This window comes from Pezoporus occidentalis, unplaced genomic scaffold (assembly GCF_034315485.1).
Source record: "Pezoporus occidentalis ecotype Australia unplaced genomic scaffold, CSIRO_AGI_Poc_V1 ctg105, whole genome shotgun sequence".
Lineage (NCBI taxonomy): Eukaryota > Metazoa > Chordata > Aves > Psittaciformes > Psittacidae > Pezoporus > Pezoporus occidentalis.
In genome coordinates this window covers 1,400,224-1,417,327 of record NW_026912832.1, presented here as the reverse complement: position 1 = coordinate 1,417,327, position 17,104 = coordinate 1,400,224, and the positions used below count along the sequence as shown (strand labels likewise).

Sequence of the window (17,104 nt, the reverse complement as noted above, 5' to 3'; positions counted from 1 at the left end):
CAGTGTGTGGTCTGTAAGCAAAGAATGGTGACTTTATAACATCAACATTTTGGAAAATGTTTATGACAAAGAATCATGAAGGCATTCAGCAGCACACATGCTGGATTAGAAAGGCTTTCTGTTGGAAATAAAACCTAGAGGAAATATTGTTCATGACAAAATAAAGATGATAGTCTGAACAAGGGCTGAAAGGAGTGGGTGGGTAATTGAATTTCTGTATCATCATAAGATGGTCCTAAAGCTCTTAAAAATCCTAATCATTCTTAATTCACAAACAGATGTCAGCTAAGTCACAGAATCATACAATAGTTAGGGTTGGAAAGGACCTTAAGATCAACTAGTTCCAACCCCCCTGCATGGGCAGGGACACCTCATGCCAAACCATGCCACCCAAGGCTTCATCCAACCTGGCCTTGAACACTGCCAGGGATGGAGCATTCACAACCTCCCTGGGCAACCCATTCCAGTGCCTCACCATCCTAACAGGAAAGAATTTCTTCCTTATATCCAATCTAGACTTCCCCTGTTTAAGTTTTAACCCGTTACCCCTTGTCCTGTCACTACAGTCCCAAATGAAGGGTCACAGAATCATAGAATAGTTAGGGTTGGAAAGGACCTTAAGATCATCTAGTTCCTACCCCCCTGCCATGGGCAGGGACACCTTACGCTAAATCATATCACCCAAGGCCTCGTCCAACCTGGCCTTGAACACTGCCAGCGATGGAGCATTTACAAGCTCCTGGGCAACCTATTCCAGTGCCTCACCACCCTAACAGGAAAGAATTTCCTCCTTATATCCAACCTAAACTTCCCCTGTTTAAGTTTTTAACACGTTACCCCTTGTCCTGTCACTACAGTCCCTAATGAAGAGTCCCTTTCCAGCATCCCTCTATGGCCCCTTCAGATACTGGAAGGCTGCTATGAGGTCTCCACGCAGCCTTCTCTTCTCCAGGCTGAACAGCCCCAACTTTCTCAGCCTATCTTCATACAGGAGGTGCTCCAGCCCCCTGATCATCCTTGTGGCCCTCCTCTGGACTTGTTCCAACAGTTCCATGTCCTTTTTATGTTGAGGACACCAGAACTGCACACAGTACTCCAAGTGAGGTCTCACAAGAGCAGAGTAGAGGAGCAGGATCACCTCCTTCAACCTGCTGGTCATGCTCCTTTTGATGGAGCCCAGGATACAGTTGGCTTTCTGGGCTGTGAGTGCACACTGCCGGCTCATGCTCATTTCCTCATCAATCAACACCCTCAAGTCATTCTCCACAGGGCTGCTGTGAATGTCATCTCTGCCCAGCCTGTAGCTGTGCCTGTCCATCCATGCTCACAAGAGAGCTGTACACCTTCCTGACACAAATAGGTCTTTGAAAGCCAACTTGCAGAATACCTTTCCAAGGCCACAGTGGTGGTAGGACTGTAGCCGTAACAATCTAAAGAAGTATACGAAGCTCAGAGAGGTGCACCACCAAATAGATAAACTGCTATGATAGGGGTGGGTATGAGGGAAGACGACATTCAAGTTTGCTCCCAAAAGATTGGCTGGTCTAATAGAATGACATTGGCTCCCCTTACAAACGTTTCCTCAAGACTAGTGCTGTGTTATAGACACTTATAGATATTAGTATATCTTGATTAAATCTCAAGAGCTATGAACTGTATTTCTCAAATTTGCATGCAGTGTTCTGAACCTTAAGGGCAAATCCTTCTTGTACAAGTGATTTAATAATAAACATACACAGGATCTTCTTAGGCTGCCAGGTTTGCTTTATTTCTTTTCTGGTTAGTTTACTGCAGGAATAAAATCCTGGCTTTGGTATTGCTGCCTCTGTAATAAAATGACAAGCCCGAATCCCAGAGGCAGGGAGGTCTCTTGGCACATACAGAAAAGATTTTCAGATCTGTGGCTTGTCTATCTTTTTCTATTAGCCAGCTGCCATCTTTCCAATCAGTCTAAAAGTCAGAAATACAAAACATTTTTGAGCTCAAGAAACCTGCTAACATTAGATACTTGCAGATAAGCTGGCATTCATCTTTTATTTGACAAAAGCCAGTAGAAAAATGCTGCAAGACTCTACTCAGAATTTGATCACATAGAGACTGGTATTCTTCACAGGATGTATCAAGCATTCTGCCCCTAGTGCATTATACTCAGGAAACTGAAACTCCTTTTAAAGGGAACAAAACTGGAGTAACGTTACACAGGGGCAAAATAATCATTAGAGCAAAACTTTCTAGGTCTCAGGTAAGAACAAATGCTCTGTCACCATCACCTTTTCCTTTCTGTCTCTACTGCTAGACCTGTGTGGAAGATACTGTATACCTGCAGTGAGTTCCATCTCAACTATACAGACCCAGTAACATTCTTCTAGAACAAAGTTAATCATGTACCACAACACTCTAGGACCCTGTTTTCAAAAGCAGGTCATTCTTCTCAGAAGGGAGTACAGTTAAATGTCTTCCCACACAAAGATGAAGTTGGGGGGATGGGGTGGGAACAGCTTTTAAAGCAAAAATGGCAAAAGCAGCATACACCAAATGTCTTCTCCCTATAAAAAAAACTCAGTTGTGAACTGACAATATAGGCAGCTATTCTACAGTCCCTTCCTTCTATGCAGACATTCAGTGAAGCTTCAGAGCAGAATAAACTACTCAACACTACAATTATTCTAAGCAAGAACTAACAGTTTCCAGAAGGGAAAAACAATATGCTGTTGCAAATTTAGATCTCAGTAGCCTGAGATCTTAGGAACATTTTTTCATTAATAGATCTCAGCTATGCATCTGCATACACAAAACCTGTATTAAAAAAAAAACAACAAAAACAAAAAAAAACAGAACATTCTTCCAGTTATTTCTTGAAATTTGCTCTGCTTTCAGATTTCATCTTACAAAGGACTGTTGAAAGCTCCAGATTAAGTGCTCTTTTTTCTTCTCTTCCAGAGAAGAAACATCTGAAAATACTGGCTGTGGGAAGGTAGCCACTGGTTTCCTCTGAGCTACAGCAATCCTTCTCATTACAATCTGAAATATCCTTTCTGAATATCCTATTATCTTTCTAACAGCCCAAACTTACTGGAACTAAGAAGAAGAACAACAGCTTTCAGATACTAGTACTTCTAAACCAACAAAGCTTCTCACCTCCACCCTTTATTTTTAGGGGAGGTAGACAACAGTGAACATGTCCTCTAAAAAAAAGGATGCATCTTAAAGCATCTCAAAGAAGCCATCTCTTGTTGTGCCATTTTCCATTAACCATGGCAGTTTACCAAGGTCCCAAACATGCCACAACAAAATCTCCAAAGCTGAATTGCACAGAGCTCCAGCAAGGCAAGGTGCTCAAACACATCTTAATAAAAATACAATTCTACTACTTCCAGGATGAGTTCAGATCCAGAAGCCAGGCTAACCAAACCAGTACTGTGTTTCTATCCTACTCCCAAAATTACACACAAACCACCTGATCTAACTACAGATAACTCAGGTTCAGTATCAGGCTCAAGTGCATCCCTTGTAAAGCCATTATGGAATATCTGCTAGGAAAAGTACCAGATTAGTGCACGGAACAAGGTCGTATCTCCCCACACCACTCTAGAGCTTCCTCTGATGCCTGTATCATCCAAATGTTTCTACTATTTAAGGTATCACAAACACACCCACCACTCTGTCAAATATTTATACTCACCATTAACTTTTCATTAGTCCATCTGCCCTCTCTGAAAATCTCACACACACACACACCCCTTCACTGCTTCCAGAGACTCTTCACACTCTTTGCTCCATGCAATCTCTAAAGCTGACTGCAACTAAGGAAGCATTACATAGCACTGCACAGAGGAGCTATGGTATCTCCCCAGTTCTCACAGGGAGGAAGGCAGAGATCCACGAGGGCTGACTCACACCTTGTTAAAGAAGACAGGAGAAAGAGCCCAGGATTAGCGGATGGCCAGGAGGCCCCTGCCAGCTACTCACTGGTTGAATCCAGGTTGCCATCCCTCTCATCTTTGGCCACAGCGAGGGGGTTGGAAAAATTAATGAGAAAACAACAGGGAACAGCCAACGTACAAGCTGTAAATACAGACGCAGAAGGCTCCATAAGCCCAAGCATTTGTGCCCCTTCCTGCCAGCCTCCAAATCCTTCTGGTAGCTTGGGAGTAATTCCTGTTCTAACATGCTGAGCTGGAAGCTACTGCAGCCAGTTAACTCCACATAAGAAAGGAGTTTCCGGCAGTCTTGCTGAGAAGCCCCTGAGGCCAGGTTAACGAATCTGACTGTGCCCAAAAATATTTAGGCTCTAAGTATAAAACCAAAATTATCTTCTCTTTTAATCATTTTTCTTCATTTTCTTGTCACTCTGAGGAAAAGAGCTGACAAAAGCCTTCTGCAACTACAAAAGAGAGGCTGAACTGCAATTCCATAACTATTCCCAGTGACAACTGCAAAAACTTCAAGCTGAGAGACTTGATGCAGGAAACCAGTAAAGGCGGAGAAGGGATACTAATGGTACGTTTTCCACCCTTTTGCTTTAACATTTGCAATACTCAGTTTATTTCTGAATTGAGATTCAAAGTGCTTCCCTCCCCAGTTCCTCTAGCTCATGCTTGTCTGCTACTTGAATGTTGAATCAGCTCTTACACATGGATGTTCAAAACTGAAAAATTTAATGCGGTCCCAGAAAAGACAAATGCAGAGACAGCTGCTTTAAGGGAAAAAAAGAATGACTGACTTAATAGAAAGTTCACCCTATAATCTAGTTTCTGAGTATTTCCAAATTTGTTTTTACTCCTCACAAATCCTAGAAGATTCTGCTTATTTGGAGGTGGAAGAAAAGAAAGGCAGGTAAAAATATAAGGTCATCTTTCATGAGAAACAGTGCTAAAAGCTGTCTTGATTTTCATCTTTCCCCATGACAGACCCAAGATTAAATGCAAGTCCTGCAAGTATCATTACTGAAATTAATGATATTTCAGTATTCAGAGGCCTCAGGAAAGCAATCAAAATCTTTTTAATGATATTCTGTTACTGCCTAGCAAAATCACAGGCAGACCTAGAGCTACTGTAAGAACCTGAGAACTAATTAAGGCAACACTTCACTACTTCAAGCTCAGAAGCGCTAGCAACCATTTTTTCCACCAAAAAAAAAAAAAATTGCCTCTGAGAACTGAAATGGTAATACCTCTCACTTTCCAACGCAGAGAAGCTGGAACCTGATTTTAATCGCATCGGTTCCTTCCCACACAGAAGCATCAAGTAAACTCAACAGCAGTATGTACTTGTTATAGCTAAATATACTGGTAACATACGACTACCTAATTTGCAACCCTGTGAATGCATGTTCGGAAAAATATGGCAGTTTGCTGAGCTTTTATGTAACATAAATTTTAACAGAAGGAAGAGTGCCTGCTGTTTTCTTTTAATTAGCATTTCATTTGGCTGTTAGCAACTTGATTTCTATAAGCCATCTCCCCTGCTTCAAAGTCAGTTTCAGAAATAAACGGGTATAATTTAGACGTTTATTACCAAGAATCCACTTGAACAGAAACGTAAAGGATTTACCAGCACCAGAATCAGACCAGTACCACACACACACACAGACGGAGCCCCGAGCTGCCCTGGCTCAGCGCTGGGTGAGGTGAGGAGGTCCCTCCACGCGGTAGCGCACATCCCACACTCACGCCGCCAGAAAGCCAAGCCACCCGCCGTGATGTAGGCCGGGACGGGGCTCAGCCGCCACTGAGACCCATCGCGCAGCCCCCCAAAAGGCAGCGGCTGCTTCGCCCGCCGCCCCCCGGGCCCGCAGCCAGGGGAGGGGCGGCAGCCACCATCTTGTCAGACGCCCGCCACCGGCCGGACCCGCGTCCCCGGGCACAAAGGGAGGGCAGCGCCGGCTCCCGCAGCACCGGGCTGGCAGAGAGGGGCAGGGAAACCCCCAGCCCCGGGGATCGAACCGAGCACCCCCCGCTCAAACTCACCTCCAGGCGGAGGGAGGCACCACAGCCCCGCAGGAACTCGCGGATGTTGCTCAGGCACTCGCCCTCCGTCCGCGGCTCCGGGTACACCTGCAAGAGAAGAGGCGGACGGCTCAGCGCGAGGACCTGCACGGCGGACCCGCTCCCCCGCCTCGCGGAGCGGCTCGGCTCGGCTCCGCTCTCCTCACCTCCCGCTCCCTCCGCAGGCGGCGGCGCCGATCGCTCCCAGTGAAAGGGTTGAACCGGGAAGTAAACACGGAGCACAGGAAATGGCGTGCGAGGGCAGGGGGCGGCGGGCAGGAGTGAGGGCTGGGGTGCCACGGCCAGGCACGGCCCCGGGCCACTCCGCCTAAGCGAGGGGAGGCGAGCTCTGCTGAGCAGAGCTGAGCGAAGAGGAGGGAGGGGAGATGAGGGAAGGGAGGGAGGGAGGCGCGGCCCGGCCCGGCCCGCCCCGCCCCGGCTGCAGACGCAGGCTCAGGCCCGGCCGGTGGAGGCAGGGTGGGGACGTCCGCGAGAGCGTGCGCGGGCCCCTCCTCTTAGTATGTTTAATTAGTAATGCTAATAATAATCCACACGCCGCAGTGTCATTAACGGTCTGGTCTGCACGGCGAAGCGAGGCGGTCCCTCCGCCCCGGTGCGGAACGGCGGCCAGGGGACAGCCCCTCCCAGGGATGGCGTCCCGCCCCGCGGCTGCAGTAAGGAACGACTGTGCACAGGGTGAAACACCCACGAAGCCGGTGGCCCCGGGTCTGTGGGCCTGCTAGGACCACCCTGGTTTTGACTTGGGTTCACCTTTAAGCCTCGGTTTCATAACAAGGAAGTACATCAGAAATGTCCCAAAGATCTCGGTGGAAAAATGCCAGGAGAGTTAATAATCTACCAACTCCAGGGTCTGATGTTAACGAGCTTTGTTTATCAATAGTTTATGAAACAGCAGTCTCTTCCTACCCCAGAAGAAAAGCACCTTCACAAAGAGGAAAACCTTGACTGAACTTAAAAGAGCTTTTGCCAACACAGCTGCTACTGAAGACATATTCATGCTGCCTTCAGTTCAGTCTGCCCCCAGTTCAGCCTCTACCCTGAAAGTGTAGACTTCCCACAGAAAAGCAGCCACCTCAATGGGCTTCAGGGCCATAGCGTAACTTGTTACAGCCTAACACAAATGCTGTGATTCTGTGTGAACATAAGCATTATTTCACAACAAATTCACTTATTTCTATGAAGCAGTTCTGCAAACAAAGCATTGCCCAAACTGGGAGATAACCAGACCTGCAACCCGTGTCACCTCGTTCCATTGGAAGGGGAAAGCCTAGCACAAGAATCCACTGAAAGTCAAGGGAAGCTAAGGTGGCAATGCATGGTGTCATATCCTTTGCTTATGCATTACACTTGGAAGTGTCCTTAGATGCACATGTATGTCAAAGCTACATAAACTCGCAATCATAATGCACCTCTATAGCACTGCAAACTTCACATAAGGTTGACTGCAAACACTGCATCAACCTGAAACCAAGGTAGCACCTTCACATAGGTTTATATAATATCAAAGATATCTCTGGCCTTGTGATACCATAAACATTAACAAATACAACAGCATGACAGGGAGAACCTGGTACAAAGAAATTTAAAACACAAGTCACCATCATTTTCTAAACACAGAATTCCAATGAGTTTTAAATAAAAGCCACTATTTAGTAATACAAGGAATTTGATAGTGATAGGACTTGAAGAATTTTCATTTCCTCAAGCAAGTGTGCACATCCACACACACAAACTCCTCGAATTGTTTGGTATTATGATAAACCACTGTGGATTAAGAACAACTCTTTTACTATACTAAAATGTAAAGGGAATGACAAAGAAGTCCTGAGTACAGCAGCTCAAAAGATAAATTCAGTAAGTCTGGAAAGGATACAGACGGTGAGAGAACCCTCCTGGAAACACCATGAACTTCATCCCTCTTGCTTGTTATGCTTTTGAATTAATCAATTTATTTCTTAGCTCTAGTTAGAAATCTCAAGCTTAGACAATCATGCCAACATCCCTTCTCAGAACAGATTCCTCAGAATCCTATTAGCAGTTCCATGTTAATGCTTCCAGTATGCTCCCTCCTCCATATTCCTAATATTTATATAATAATTATACAGTTGCAATTTTAACTTGTTTTCTTAATCTACTTGCATAACAACTGGGGTTTATGTTCCTTTATAGGTCCATACTTCCTCACCTCCTTTTTTTGTACCCACCATTTTCTTGGTTGCTTCTACTTCATTTGGTCATTTTTCATTCTTTTCATAAAATTACTTCCACTCTGCAAACAAGAATATCCTCTAACAAGAAATCACAGTAAATCTGTATTTCTCTTAAAAGAAACAAATGTCTTGCCTCGTAATATAACACTTTATTCCCAAAGTCCCCAATACCTTACACATAGAACTCAATAATTGTAAGAAACCCAGATATATGTACTACTACCTCCTAAGAAACTGCACGTAATTCATACAAGAGTGCACAGTATCTGGAATTATGCCGGGGGCGGGGGGGGGGGGGGGGGGGGGGGGGGGGGGGGGGGGGGGGGGGGGGGGGAAGAGGGACATCTTAGAGGAGGGCAAAAACTTCCAATTAAAGATTAAAGAAACAAGAAGCAACGAAAACCCAAACCCTGCAAATTGTCCTGTCAGGTCTTTTTACACCAAAATACTTCTCTGAGACCTCAGCCCTGCCAGTACTCTAATGCATGTTTCCGGTTAAAAATCATCTTCCCTCAAAAGAATAACATAAGCTACATAAATCTTTCAAAATGCCATTTCTTCTCTCACAAAACAAGGAAAAAGACTTCAGAGGCAATACGAGAAGCAGGCTACGTTCTCTCAGCTCTCTGGCTACAGTGGCATTTTTACCCAATAGGAGACAGAAGCATATTGGTAAAGAATGTAAAAATATCTTAGCATTTGTACCCTGCTAGAAATTTAAAGTGTTAATGATCCCATAAAAAGAAGCCAACCCATTAAGTTATTTACCTGGGAAATCTTACTGTGATTCTGGCAACCTTCTCCTACAGATGGCTGAGGAACACAGGGATATGAGTAACAAAATCAGCTCCCTTGAAAGAATCTCAAAGTGCCATTATACAGGCCAAGCCTGTGTTAAAATCACACTTAAGGTATATTACATCCTTTACATATAGTTATAGGAAGCTCAGGAGCATGACCTCTCTCTCTTAGATCACGGTTACAGCCTCACAGACTATTCAGAATGTAACAGAAGATAACGCAAGCAGACCACAAGCAGGTCAATCCTAATCTGCCTGAAAGATGGCAAATACATTCAGAGAGAAAGGATAAATAAAACGAAATTAAAGTAGGGTCATACTCCAAAATTAGTTGGCAAAATAAAAAGTAGATTGCATGTAGATAAAACCAGCAGAATAAAGAGGCTACATATTTTCCTCTCCAGTATTTGCTTCATGCTCTTGAATTCACAGACCAACAATTCATTAATAGGAGCACTTCTTCTCATATGTCTGTATGACTCCTAGTACAAAGAGGCCTCAGTGTCCAACTGGAACCCCTGAGTGTGCTAGTAATACAAATAAAAAAAAGGTTAATAGTAATTAGAAAAGACAAGGATTCCAGGGGGACCTGACAGATTCTTAATTAGGGACTGGAGCTCCAGAGTGGAATTTAAAAGACAGAAGCAGAAGGTAATACAGAGAACAGCAACAGTTTAAACCAGATCTTTGCGTTTCAGGGACAGGTTCTGATTAAGATTTAATCTCTTGGGGAGTAGCTCTGGAAATCATGGCTAGTTCAGTGAGGACACATATGTGATGCACTGCAGCTATCAAGGAGCAGAGTACATTTTCCACCAGCCAGGAAACATGGAGAACAATATGCGATACAAATAGATGGTACCTAGTTAAGTAGTTTAATCAGTTTATATCTATGATTTTAATCAACAGCAGCATGCATAAAAAAGGGCAATGCAGAGACAGGCTGTATCAAAAAAAAGGTATCACGGGGTGGTCTTTGAAAAAAAAAAAATGGAAAAGGCTACCATTAGTTCATTTGGACAGGGAAAATATATGAAGAAAATAAGCACGAAATGTGTAAAATAATAAAATTAAAAGAAAAAAACAAAACACACACAGCCCCCCCAAAACACCACAGTCCTTTGACTGCAATGGGTGAACACAAGAAATTAATAAAAAGACATCTTCACCTATATGTATGGGAAACTAACTGTTTACTTTTAACTGTCTGCTGAATAAGTTGAAAAAAATGGGTCAAAGAGAGATGTGTAAGGTCTCTAAATACAAATTAAAATCTACCAGGAAGAAAATAGAAAGAGATTGAATGACAGCCAGGCTACTATCTAAAAGTTAAAAAATAATCATTTATCTAGCATGACATATAGTGTGTACAACATGGTTTACTATGTAAGAAGACTATCCCAGTTACTAGAAACCAGAAACTAATAGAGAACATGACAGGTAGCTGCAAACTAGTAGGCATGTCCAGGAGAAACTTAAGAGCATTCTGTCTGGGAGTACAGCTGACCCAAGTCTGAAGTTCAAAGACTTGGCCTTCAAGTAAGGATACTAGGGAAAAATCCCATAAAGAGGGAACCCTGCACTATAAGGAACATCGCAGAAGAATGCAATCCCAAAGGGAGGTGCTGTAGGGACAGGGTGGATGAGGGTACTGTTATCTCACAACATGCCCAAACATTTTTCCCTGCATCCTGTTCATCCTGCCTGGAGCCTTTTACAGAGGATCTGCCTTGCACCAGCAGTTTTCTCTCCAGGTTTCAGAACAGCTTGTATACACAGAGCACTACTGCAATCTTATCAGTAAAAACACTACAGATGAACACTACAGCAAAACTAATGAGAGTCCTATTGATCACATTCGGTCCCACAGCAGCTATGTTTTGCTTCCAGACTCTGGGACTGGAGCCCAGCTTCCAGACCCCTGGTGGAGCACAGTGGCCCAGAGGCAAACACCTCCTGCAGAAGCACTGCAGGCTGGGGTTTGTCATCAGGCTTTATGTTCAGGGATAAAGATGAGATTTAAAAAAAAAAAAAAAAAAATCACAGGCCATTCTCACTAACCTGGGCTGTGAAGCTGAAGGTGACTGATTCACTGTCAAGCAGCTCCTGCACGTTCCTTCCCTCCCTACAGCTCCCAGCTCTGTTACCTCCTGCCAGCTCCTGCTCCCTGCAGGGCCCTTTCCTTGAGCAATTCAGGTTTCCTGCTCCATCCTCTGTCCCAGAGCACCCGCCCTCACAAAGTGCACCCAGCAGGGATGGAAAAGAAAGAGTGGTATCACAGTGACATCCTCCATAGCTACACAGGAGGACATTGTCTGCTTCTTGAGGAGGCATCCACTGCTAGGGACTGATGGCGGGTACAGTGCTGCCTCCATAGTCAGTGAACAGAACAGGGCTCAGAGGACTGTGGATGGAGCCCAATGTTCCTCCCAGGACAGATGGAGTCATAGGTGCACTTTGAAGGGTCGCATCTTCCACATCTCTGAGTAAGGAGCACGCTGCAGTTGAGCCCAACCACTTCACGGATCACTCATCTTGCTGGTGGCATTAGGTAACATTAACAGGATGCTATAATTAAACTAAAACACAGATCAGGATTCTCAGCAAGATGCAGTTTTGGTTTAGAATCAGGTGTCTTGGTGGAGCACCAGATCTCACCACAACACTGTTTCTGCGGTACTGTATCTCTTTCTTTAGTACTGACTTTTCCCAACCTATAAAACCTGCTGCCCACAAACTTGTCAACAATAAGCCACACAGCAGTTACCATGCCTAGGTCTGGACTTCGGCATGAGGAAACATATCCTCTGAAAACACAGCAGGCAGGCAGGCAGCATAGTTAATAAGAGCTAGATTCTGTAAAACACTTAAGTTCCTACATGCCATGCACTAAGGTGCCCAAATTTTAAATTTCTAGGGTTCACACAAGAATTCATCTGCTGCACACAGCACAAAGGGAAAGGCAGGTGTCTTAATATATGCTCTACAATTCTTACATGCTGAGAAGGATACTTGGCCTTCAAGTTAACGAAGAGCTAAGACACAGCAAAAGGCAAAAGCAAGAGCTCACCTATGTTCTTGACCCCTTGCGGGACTTTTAACACAGTGAGTCTTCATGTGTCTGGTGTTCCAAACTCCAGTCATCTCCTGGACTTACAAGAGTCTTTTGGAAGAATTCAAAGTACATCCTCACTGACAGTGACAGCTGCCCACTTTTATGAAGTAATTTAGCATGGACCTCTTGCCGTTGGACACCACTGTTAATAGCCACAGCAGCAATTCCAGTCCCACGTTTAGCCCTGCCACACAAACTTATCCCACTACCCTTCTTTTACTGTCCAATGGGCCAGACCAACTCATGAGCCACAGCTCCATGCTTCCTCAATTTCCACCCTTCTATGTTTCCACACTTCTAGTCATATTCTATGACTAGAAGTCACTTCTGTGGTATTTTAACAAATGAACCTCTTTTAATGCCATCAGAATATACTAATCTTCCTCAGGAATCATTTTGCTCTGAGAACTGAGTTTTGCTACTTCAACCTCTCTCACTCATCTTTTAGCAAATAATTATGTTTACTGAAACTATATCCTGTGTTGGGAGGTTTTTATGCATGTAGTATTTATCCTGTACTCCAAGCTTGTGTTTGTCCTCTGAGAGTGTCAAGTAGAAGGGGCTTCAAAGCAGGAACTGAGAACCTTGGGATAATTCAATATATGAATATGGCACCAGGAACAAGGAGCACTTTGGTTGACTGAAGACTCCTCCAACTCTTTCTTACCCTGCACACATTCAGAAATGGTCTTCTGCTTGACCAGCCTTTGTTAACAACAACCTACATTCAAACACACTGACATTATTAGAAATAGCCCTCAAAAACCCAGTTCAGCTTACTTTGCAAAGAAAATTTACAGTTAGGTTAAAATGCCAGCTGGATCTGTGGCAGCCTTGATAAACTGGTTATTTGAATCTTACACAACAACTAGAGCCCCTTTTTTACTTTAACTTGTCCTATGAAAATTATACTGTAAACCTGATACAGCTGTTTGGGCTCATCCTGTCAGATTTGCACCTTTATTAAACAATGTTGAGGAAAACAATATGTTCTCTGCAACAGAAGAATTGTACTTTTGTCACTTCCTTTGGACCCCTGTCAAATTCCCATCAAAGTCTATAAACTGCCTCCCAGGAGGTGGGTATTCAACCAAGCCCTAAGATAGAAACACAGTGAGTTAAGGGCACTAGGACATTCCAGACTGTAATTTTGCTTTCTCAAGTTTCTGTTATGTTCTTATATTTCACGTAAAACCTACACTAAGCATTAAGAAACTGAGAATGCCAAGCATGTAAAACTTAGTAAATACAAGACTGACAGCTGCCTTTGCAACTGCAATTACAATCTACTTGTAGGCCCAGCTTTTGAACTGAATTAGGCAGGAGTCCTACCAGAGCACATGTAAGTGAGTGTGCCTGAACAATTTTATGTATGCACATAAGAGGGTGTAGTTGCAGCTGCAGGAGTAATCGTCTTTCCAGTCTTTCCTAAATGCTGAGAGCTCCTAATTCCTGTGGCTTTGCTTATTTTCTTGTTATTTCAAAGAAAAGGAGGAAATCGGCGAGTGTGTAACTGTCACCATGCAGTACCATCAGCCTCACGCTGCGGAGCAACAAGGGTGCCAGCATTAGGTGCCCACAGGAAGACAAGTATTTCCCTGAAGCCAGTGAGGGGAAAAAGCCAGATGAAGTGCTGCCCCGGGTGCAGGCAGCATTTGGGCAGGGCTTGGCAAGAACCTATCTAAAAAGGTTCCCCTGCGGAGAGGAACTGGGGGGTAGGGATTTTGCAGCCTTTCTCACATAAACCCTGCAGCTTTTCCCACGCAGCGTCACTGTTTTGATGCAGCACAAGCTTCAGCTTCAGGAGTTCAATCACTCAGGGTTTGTTTACACTGGGAGAGCTCTGCTGCTAGATATGCTGGCATCGCTCCTCAGTGTGGATGTAACATATGCCAGAGAGGGAATTCCTCTGCCAGTCTAACGGTACCACTTCCCCCAGTGACATTAACGAAGCCAACAAAAGCACGCCTCTGTCAGCACAGCTGCACTGGTGGAGAGGGGATGTATAATTTTTACTGCTCTTCCCCCCCGTCTCTGGGTGAAAATATTCCATACTATGAAGGCCCTACAGTGGGGACCCTCTCCTGGGCAATCTGCCAACATCATCCAACAGCACTTGCTGCAGAGCAGGAAAATGGAGACATGAACAAAATGCTCTTAGACCTAAGCAGCATTTTGCAGTTTGAGGGGACCCTGCTCACCAGGTGCCAGAAGTCTGTGGTGAGGAGGGGCACAAGAAGAACTTCTTGCAGATGAGCCTGGCCACCCCTTCTCAAACCTGCAGTGCCAGTGGCAGGTGATGGCAGCAACAACATCGTACAGAGACGCGGAAAGAGGGTGAAGTCGGGGTGAGCACAGGAGTGTCATACTGGCTGAGTATCAGGGAGTAAATCTCAGCCAGCCAAGGTGCAAGACTGACGCTGCTGCCATGCTGCCAGCTCACAGTATTTCTGCAAGCCCTGTCACGCTTGAAATGTTTTAAGCTTCAGCTCTTCAAATCACAGCAAGAGTGTAGCGACCAGTTAAGACCGTTATTCAAGAAAGATGTATATTGGATTCCCCTCAGTGTTTCAAAGCCAGATTTTATTTATGTATATGTGTATAAATGTATGTACAAATACTCCCATAAACATATATAACTTGTAAACTTCAGTTTTAAAGCCACACTTCCAGTTTTTCTAAGGCTTGAACTGAAAACTTAAACATTTTCATCTGGACAATGTGGTGCTCTCAGCCACTAACACGTAGTAGTAACCAGAGGGAGCGTGCTAGTGGCATCCCCACTGTTTTTTCCTTTTCCCACAGATGCACAGCGTTCAGTGGATGGTCTAGATAGCAGTAGGGCACCTGAGGGTTAAGGAATTGTGCTTTCTGTTGTCCATGTTATGCACAGACATAAAAAGAATTTATCTAGAAATTGTGAAAAGGACATTAATTGGAGTAAGACCATCAAAATTACATTACCTTTATGTATCAAAAACAATTTAATCACCAACAGTTTCCTTAATTGCCCCCTTTTCTCAGGGGCTGGCATGCCCTTACTTAATTCAGTCTAGACCCTTACGCATTAACAGCGTTTGATTTTCAAGGAAAAAGCAAACGCAAGTCCTCTGCTTCCTCAGCACACACAGGCAGACTGTGTTTCCCTGGCTTGCACCCAGTCACCCGAATTACAGAGCCAGTGCATAGATGGGAAGAGCGCAGGCATCCTCCTTCAGAGCATCCTGCACCCCTGCTCTCACAAGGCAATAGGAGTAACATGGTAAATGACAATGTGGCCAATGACAACTCCATAACAGGACTGAATGGCCCCATAAGAAGCTCACAGTAATGCTTATGAGAACAGCATGTATTCAGGAAAAGGGCACTCATCGCTTGGGGTAACTTTCTCCTGGTGCTTGGCTCACCCTTGCAGTGCTTCCACCCTGGAGCAACAGCATCCGCACACATGCCAGCACTCCCCAAGCATGCAGTCACAGCAGGCACAGCTGCCCAGCATGGATTGTTCCTGCCAGAAGCACAATAATCTCCTTGGGAGGCTCTACATAAGGACTGTTGCTGGGGGGACAGACCATATGCACATTAAAATGCAGGTTTTGCTTCCGGCCTCCCAGGTCTAGTCCTACAATGACCTCCTGCTGCCTCTGCAATCTCAGCTTCTGCAATACCTTCCCAGCAGATTTCAGTGAGTGATGGCAGGACAGTCTTTTGGTTCAGCCAGGCAGACCCCGACAGCCTCACCGGGGCTGCAAGGGCAGAGCTATCCTGCCAGAAGAATTTCCCAAATTCACATTGCTCAGGGGCAACCAGCACCTGGCAACTGCTACCTTAGGAGTAACCTCTGCACCGCTGGTGGGATGCTCACCACAGTTCCTGAGCTCTGCCTGGGCTCCACAGTCAGTTCACAGCCCACGTGGTGCCTTCTGCAAAGGTACTGGGCTATAAAAAACATTACTTGTTAATAACCCTGGCTCCCAAACACCTTCCCTTTCTTCTTCCTCTGCAACACTTGAAATACCACGTTCAGGTCACACCTTGTCACAACAGGACAGAAGTAGTTGGCCCTGATACATCCGTGTGAAATCAGAAGCAAGTGAGCATGACTCTTGCTTTGCCAGAGCTGTACCTGCAGGCAACCATCGTGAGGACAAGGATGGTGAGACGGCTGCCAAAAGTGGCAACCTGAACCCTTCTTTTGGGGCCTCTGACTCTCCTCCAGTGCTTGTACTCATACACAACAATTCATTTGCTTTGTGAGTCATGAAGAGTTAATTTCTTCCTGAACTACAATTCAGAACAGCTCACTTAGTCAGAGACCTCCATCATTAAAGAGCAAATCATACTAATATTGGAGGTTTAGTCCACAGAAGACTGAGAGGGGATGTCATTAATGGATATAAAGATCTCAAAAGCGAGTGCCAGGAGGATGGTGCCAGACTTTCCAGTGATGCCCAGCGAGAGGACGAGGACGAATGGCCATTAACTAAAACACAAGAAGTTTCACCTCAACATGAGGAATAACTTCTTTACATTGAGGATGGCAGAGCACTGGAACAGGCCACTCAGGGAGGTTGTGGAGTCTCCCTCTCTGCAGACATTCAAAACGCACCTGGACACATTCCTGTGTAACCTGCTCTAGGTGGTCCTGCCTTGGCAGGGGGCTGGACTAGGTATCTCCAGAGGTCACTTCCAACCCTAATTATTCTGTATTTATAAAAAGGTCCTAATCCTTGCTGCCATCAGTCCTGATACTATCCCACTGAATAACCAAATTAATGTAACACTGGTGCCCAGTCCACCACAGGGAGAATGAATTTTCCTTCCAGCTGTGAACAAGAGTGGTGTATTTATGTTCCCGGGGTCAGCCCCATGCCACTCCTCTCAGGCCTTGGTGATGCAGGTGAGCAAGAGGAAGCAGCTTTGTTTTGGATCAGCCTCCCATGCCCAGCAGAGCAGCTCTGGGGTTGTCCA

The 17,104-nt window shown here is 44.9% G+C and overlaps 1 protein-coding gene across 6 annotated transcripts in view; it reads right to left on the bottom strand.

The window, feature by feature from the left end:
- Positions 1-17,104, bottom strand: part of ARHGEF7 (Rho guanine nucleotide exchange factor 7) — a 124,797-nt gene that overhangs the window by 103,081 nt on the left and 4,612 nt on the right. For 4 of the 6 annotated variants that reach the window (XM_062619355.1, XM_062619340.1, XM_062619324.1 and 1 more), the window contains exon 2: positions 5,970-6,056. Coding sequence is in view for 3 of the 6 variants with exons in the window: in XM_062619340.1 (XP_062475324.1) it covers positions 5,970-6,056 (87 nt within the window). In the remaining 3 variants the exon portion in view is untranslated. Of the gene's footprint in view, positions 1-5,969; positions 6,057-6,154; positions 6,357-17,104 lie in introns of those variants that run through there. The other 2 variants (XM_062619360.1, XM_062619368.1) reach the window with 1 other exon arrangement.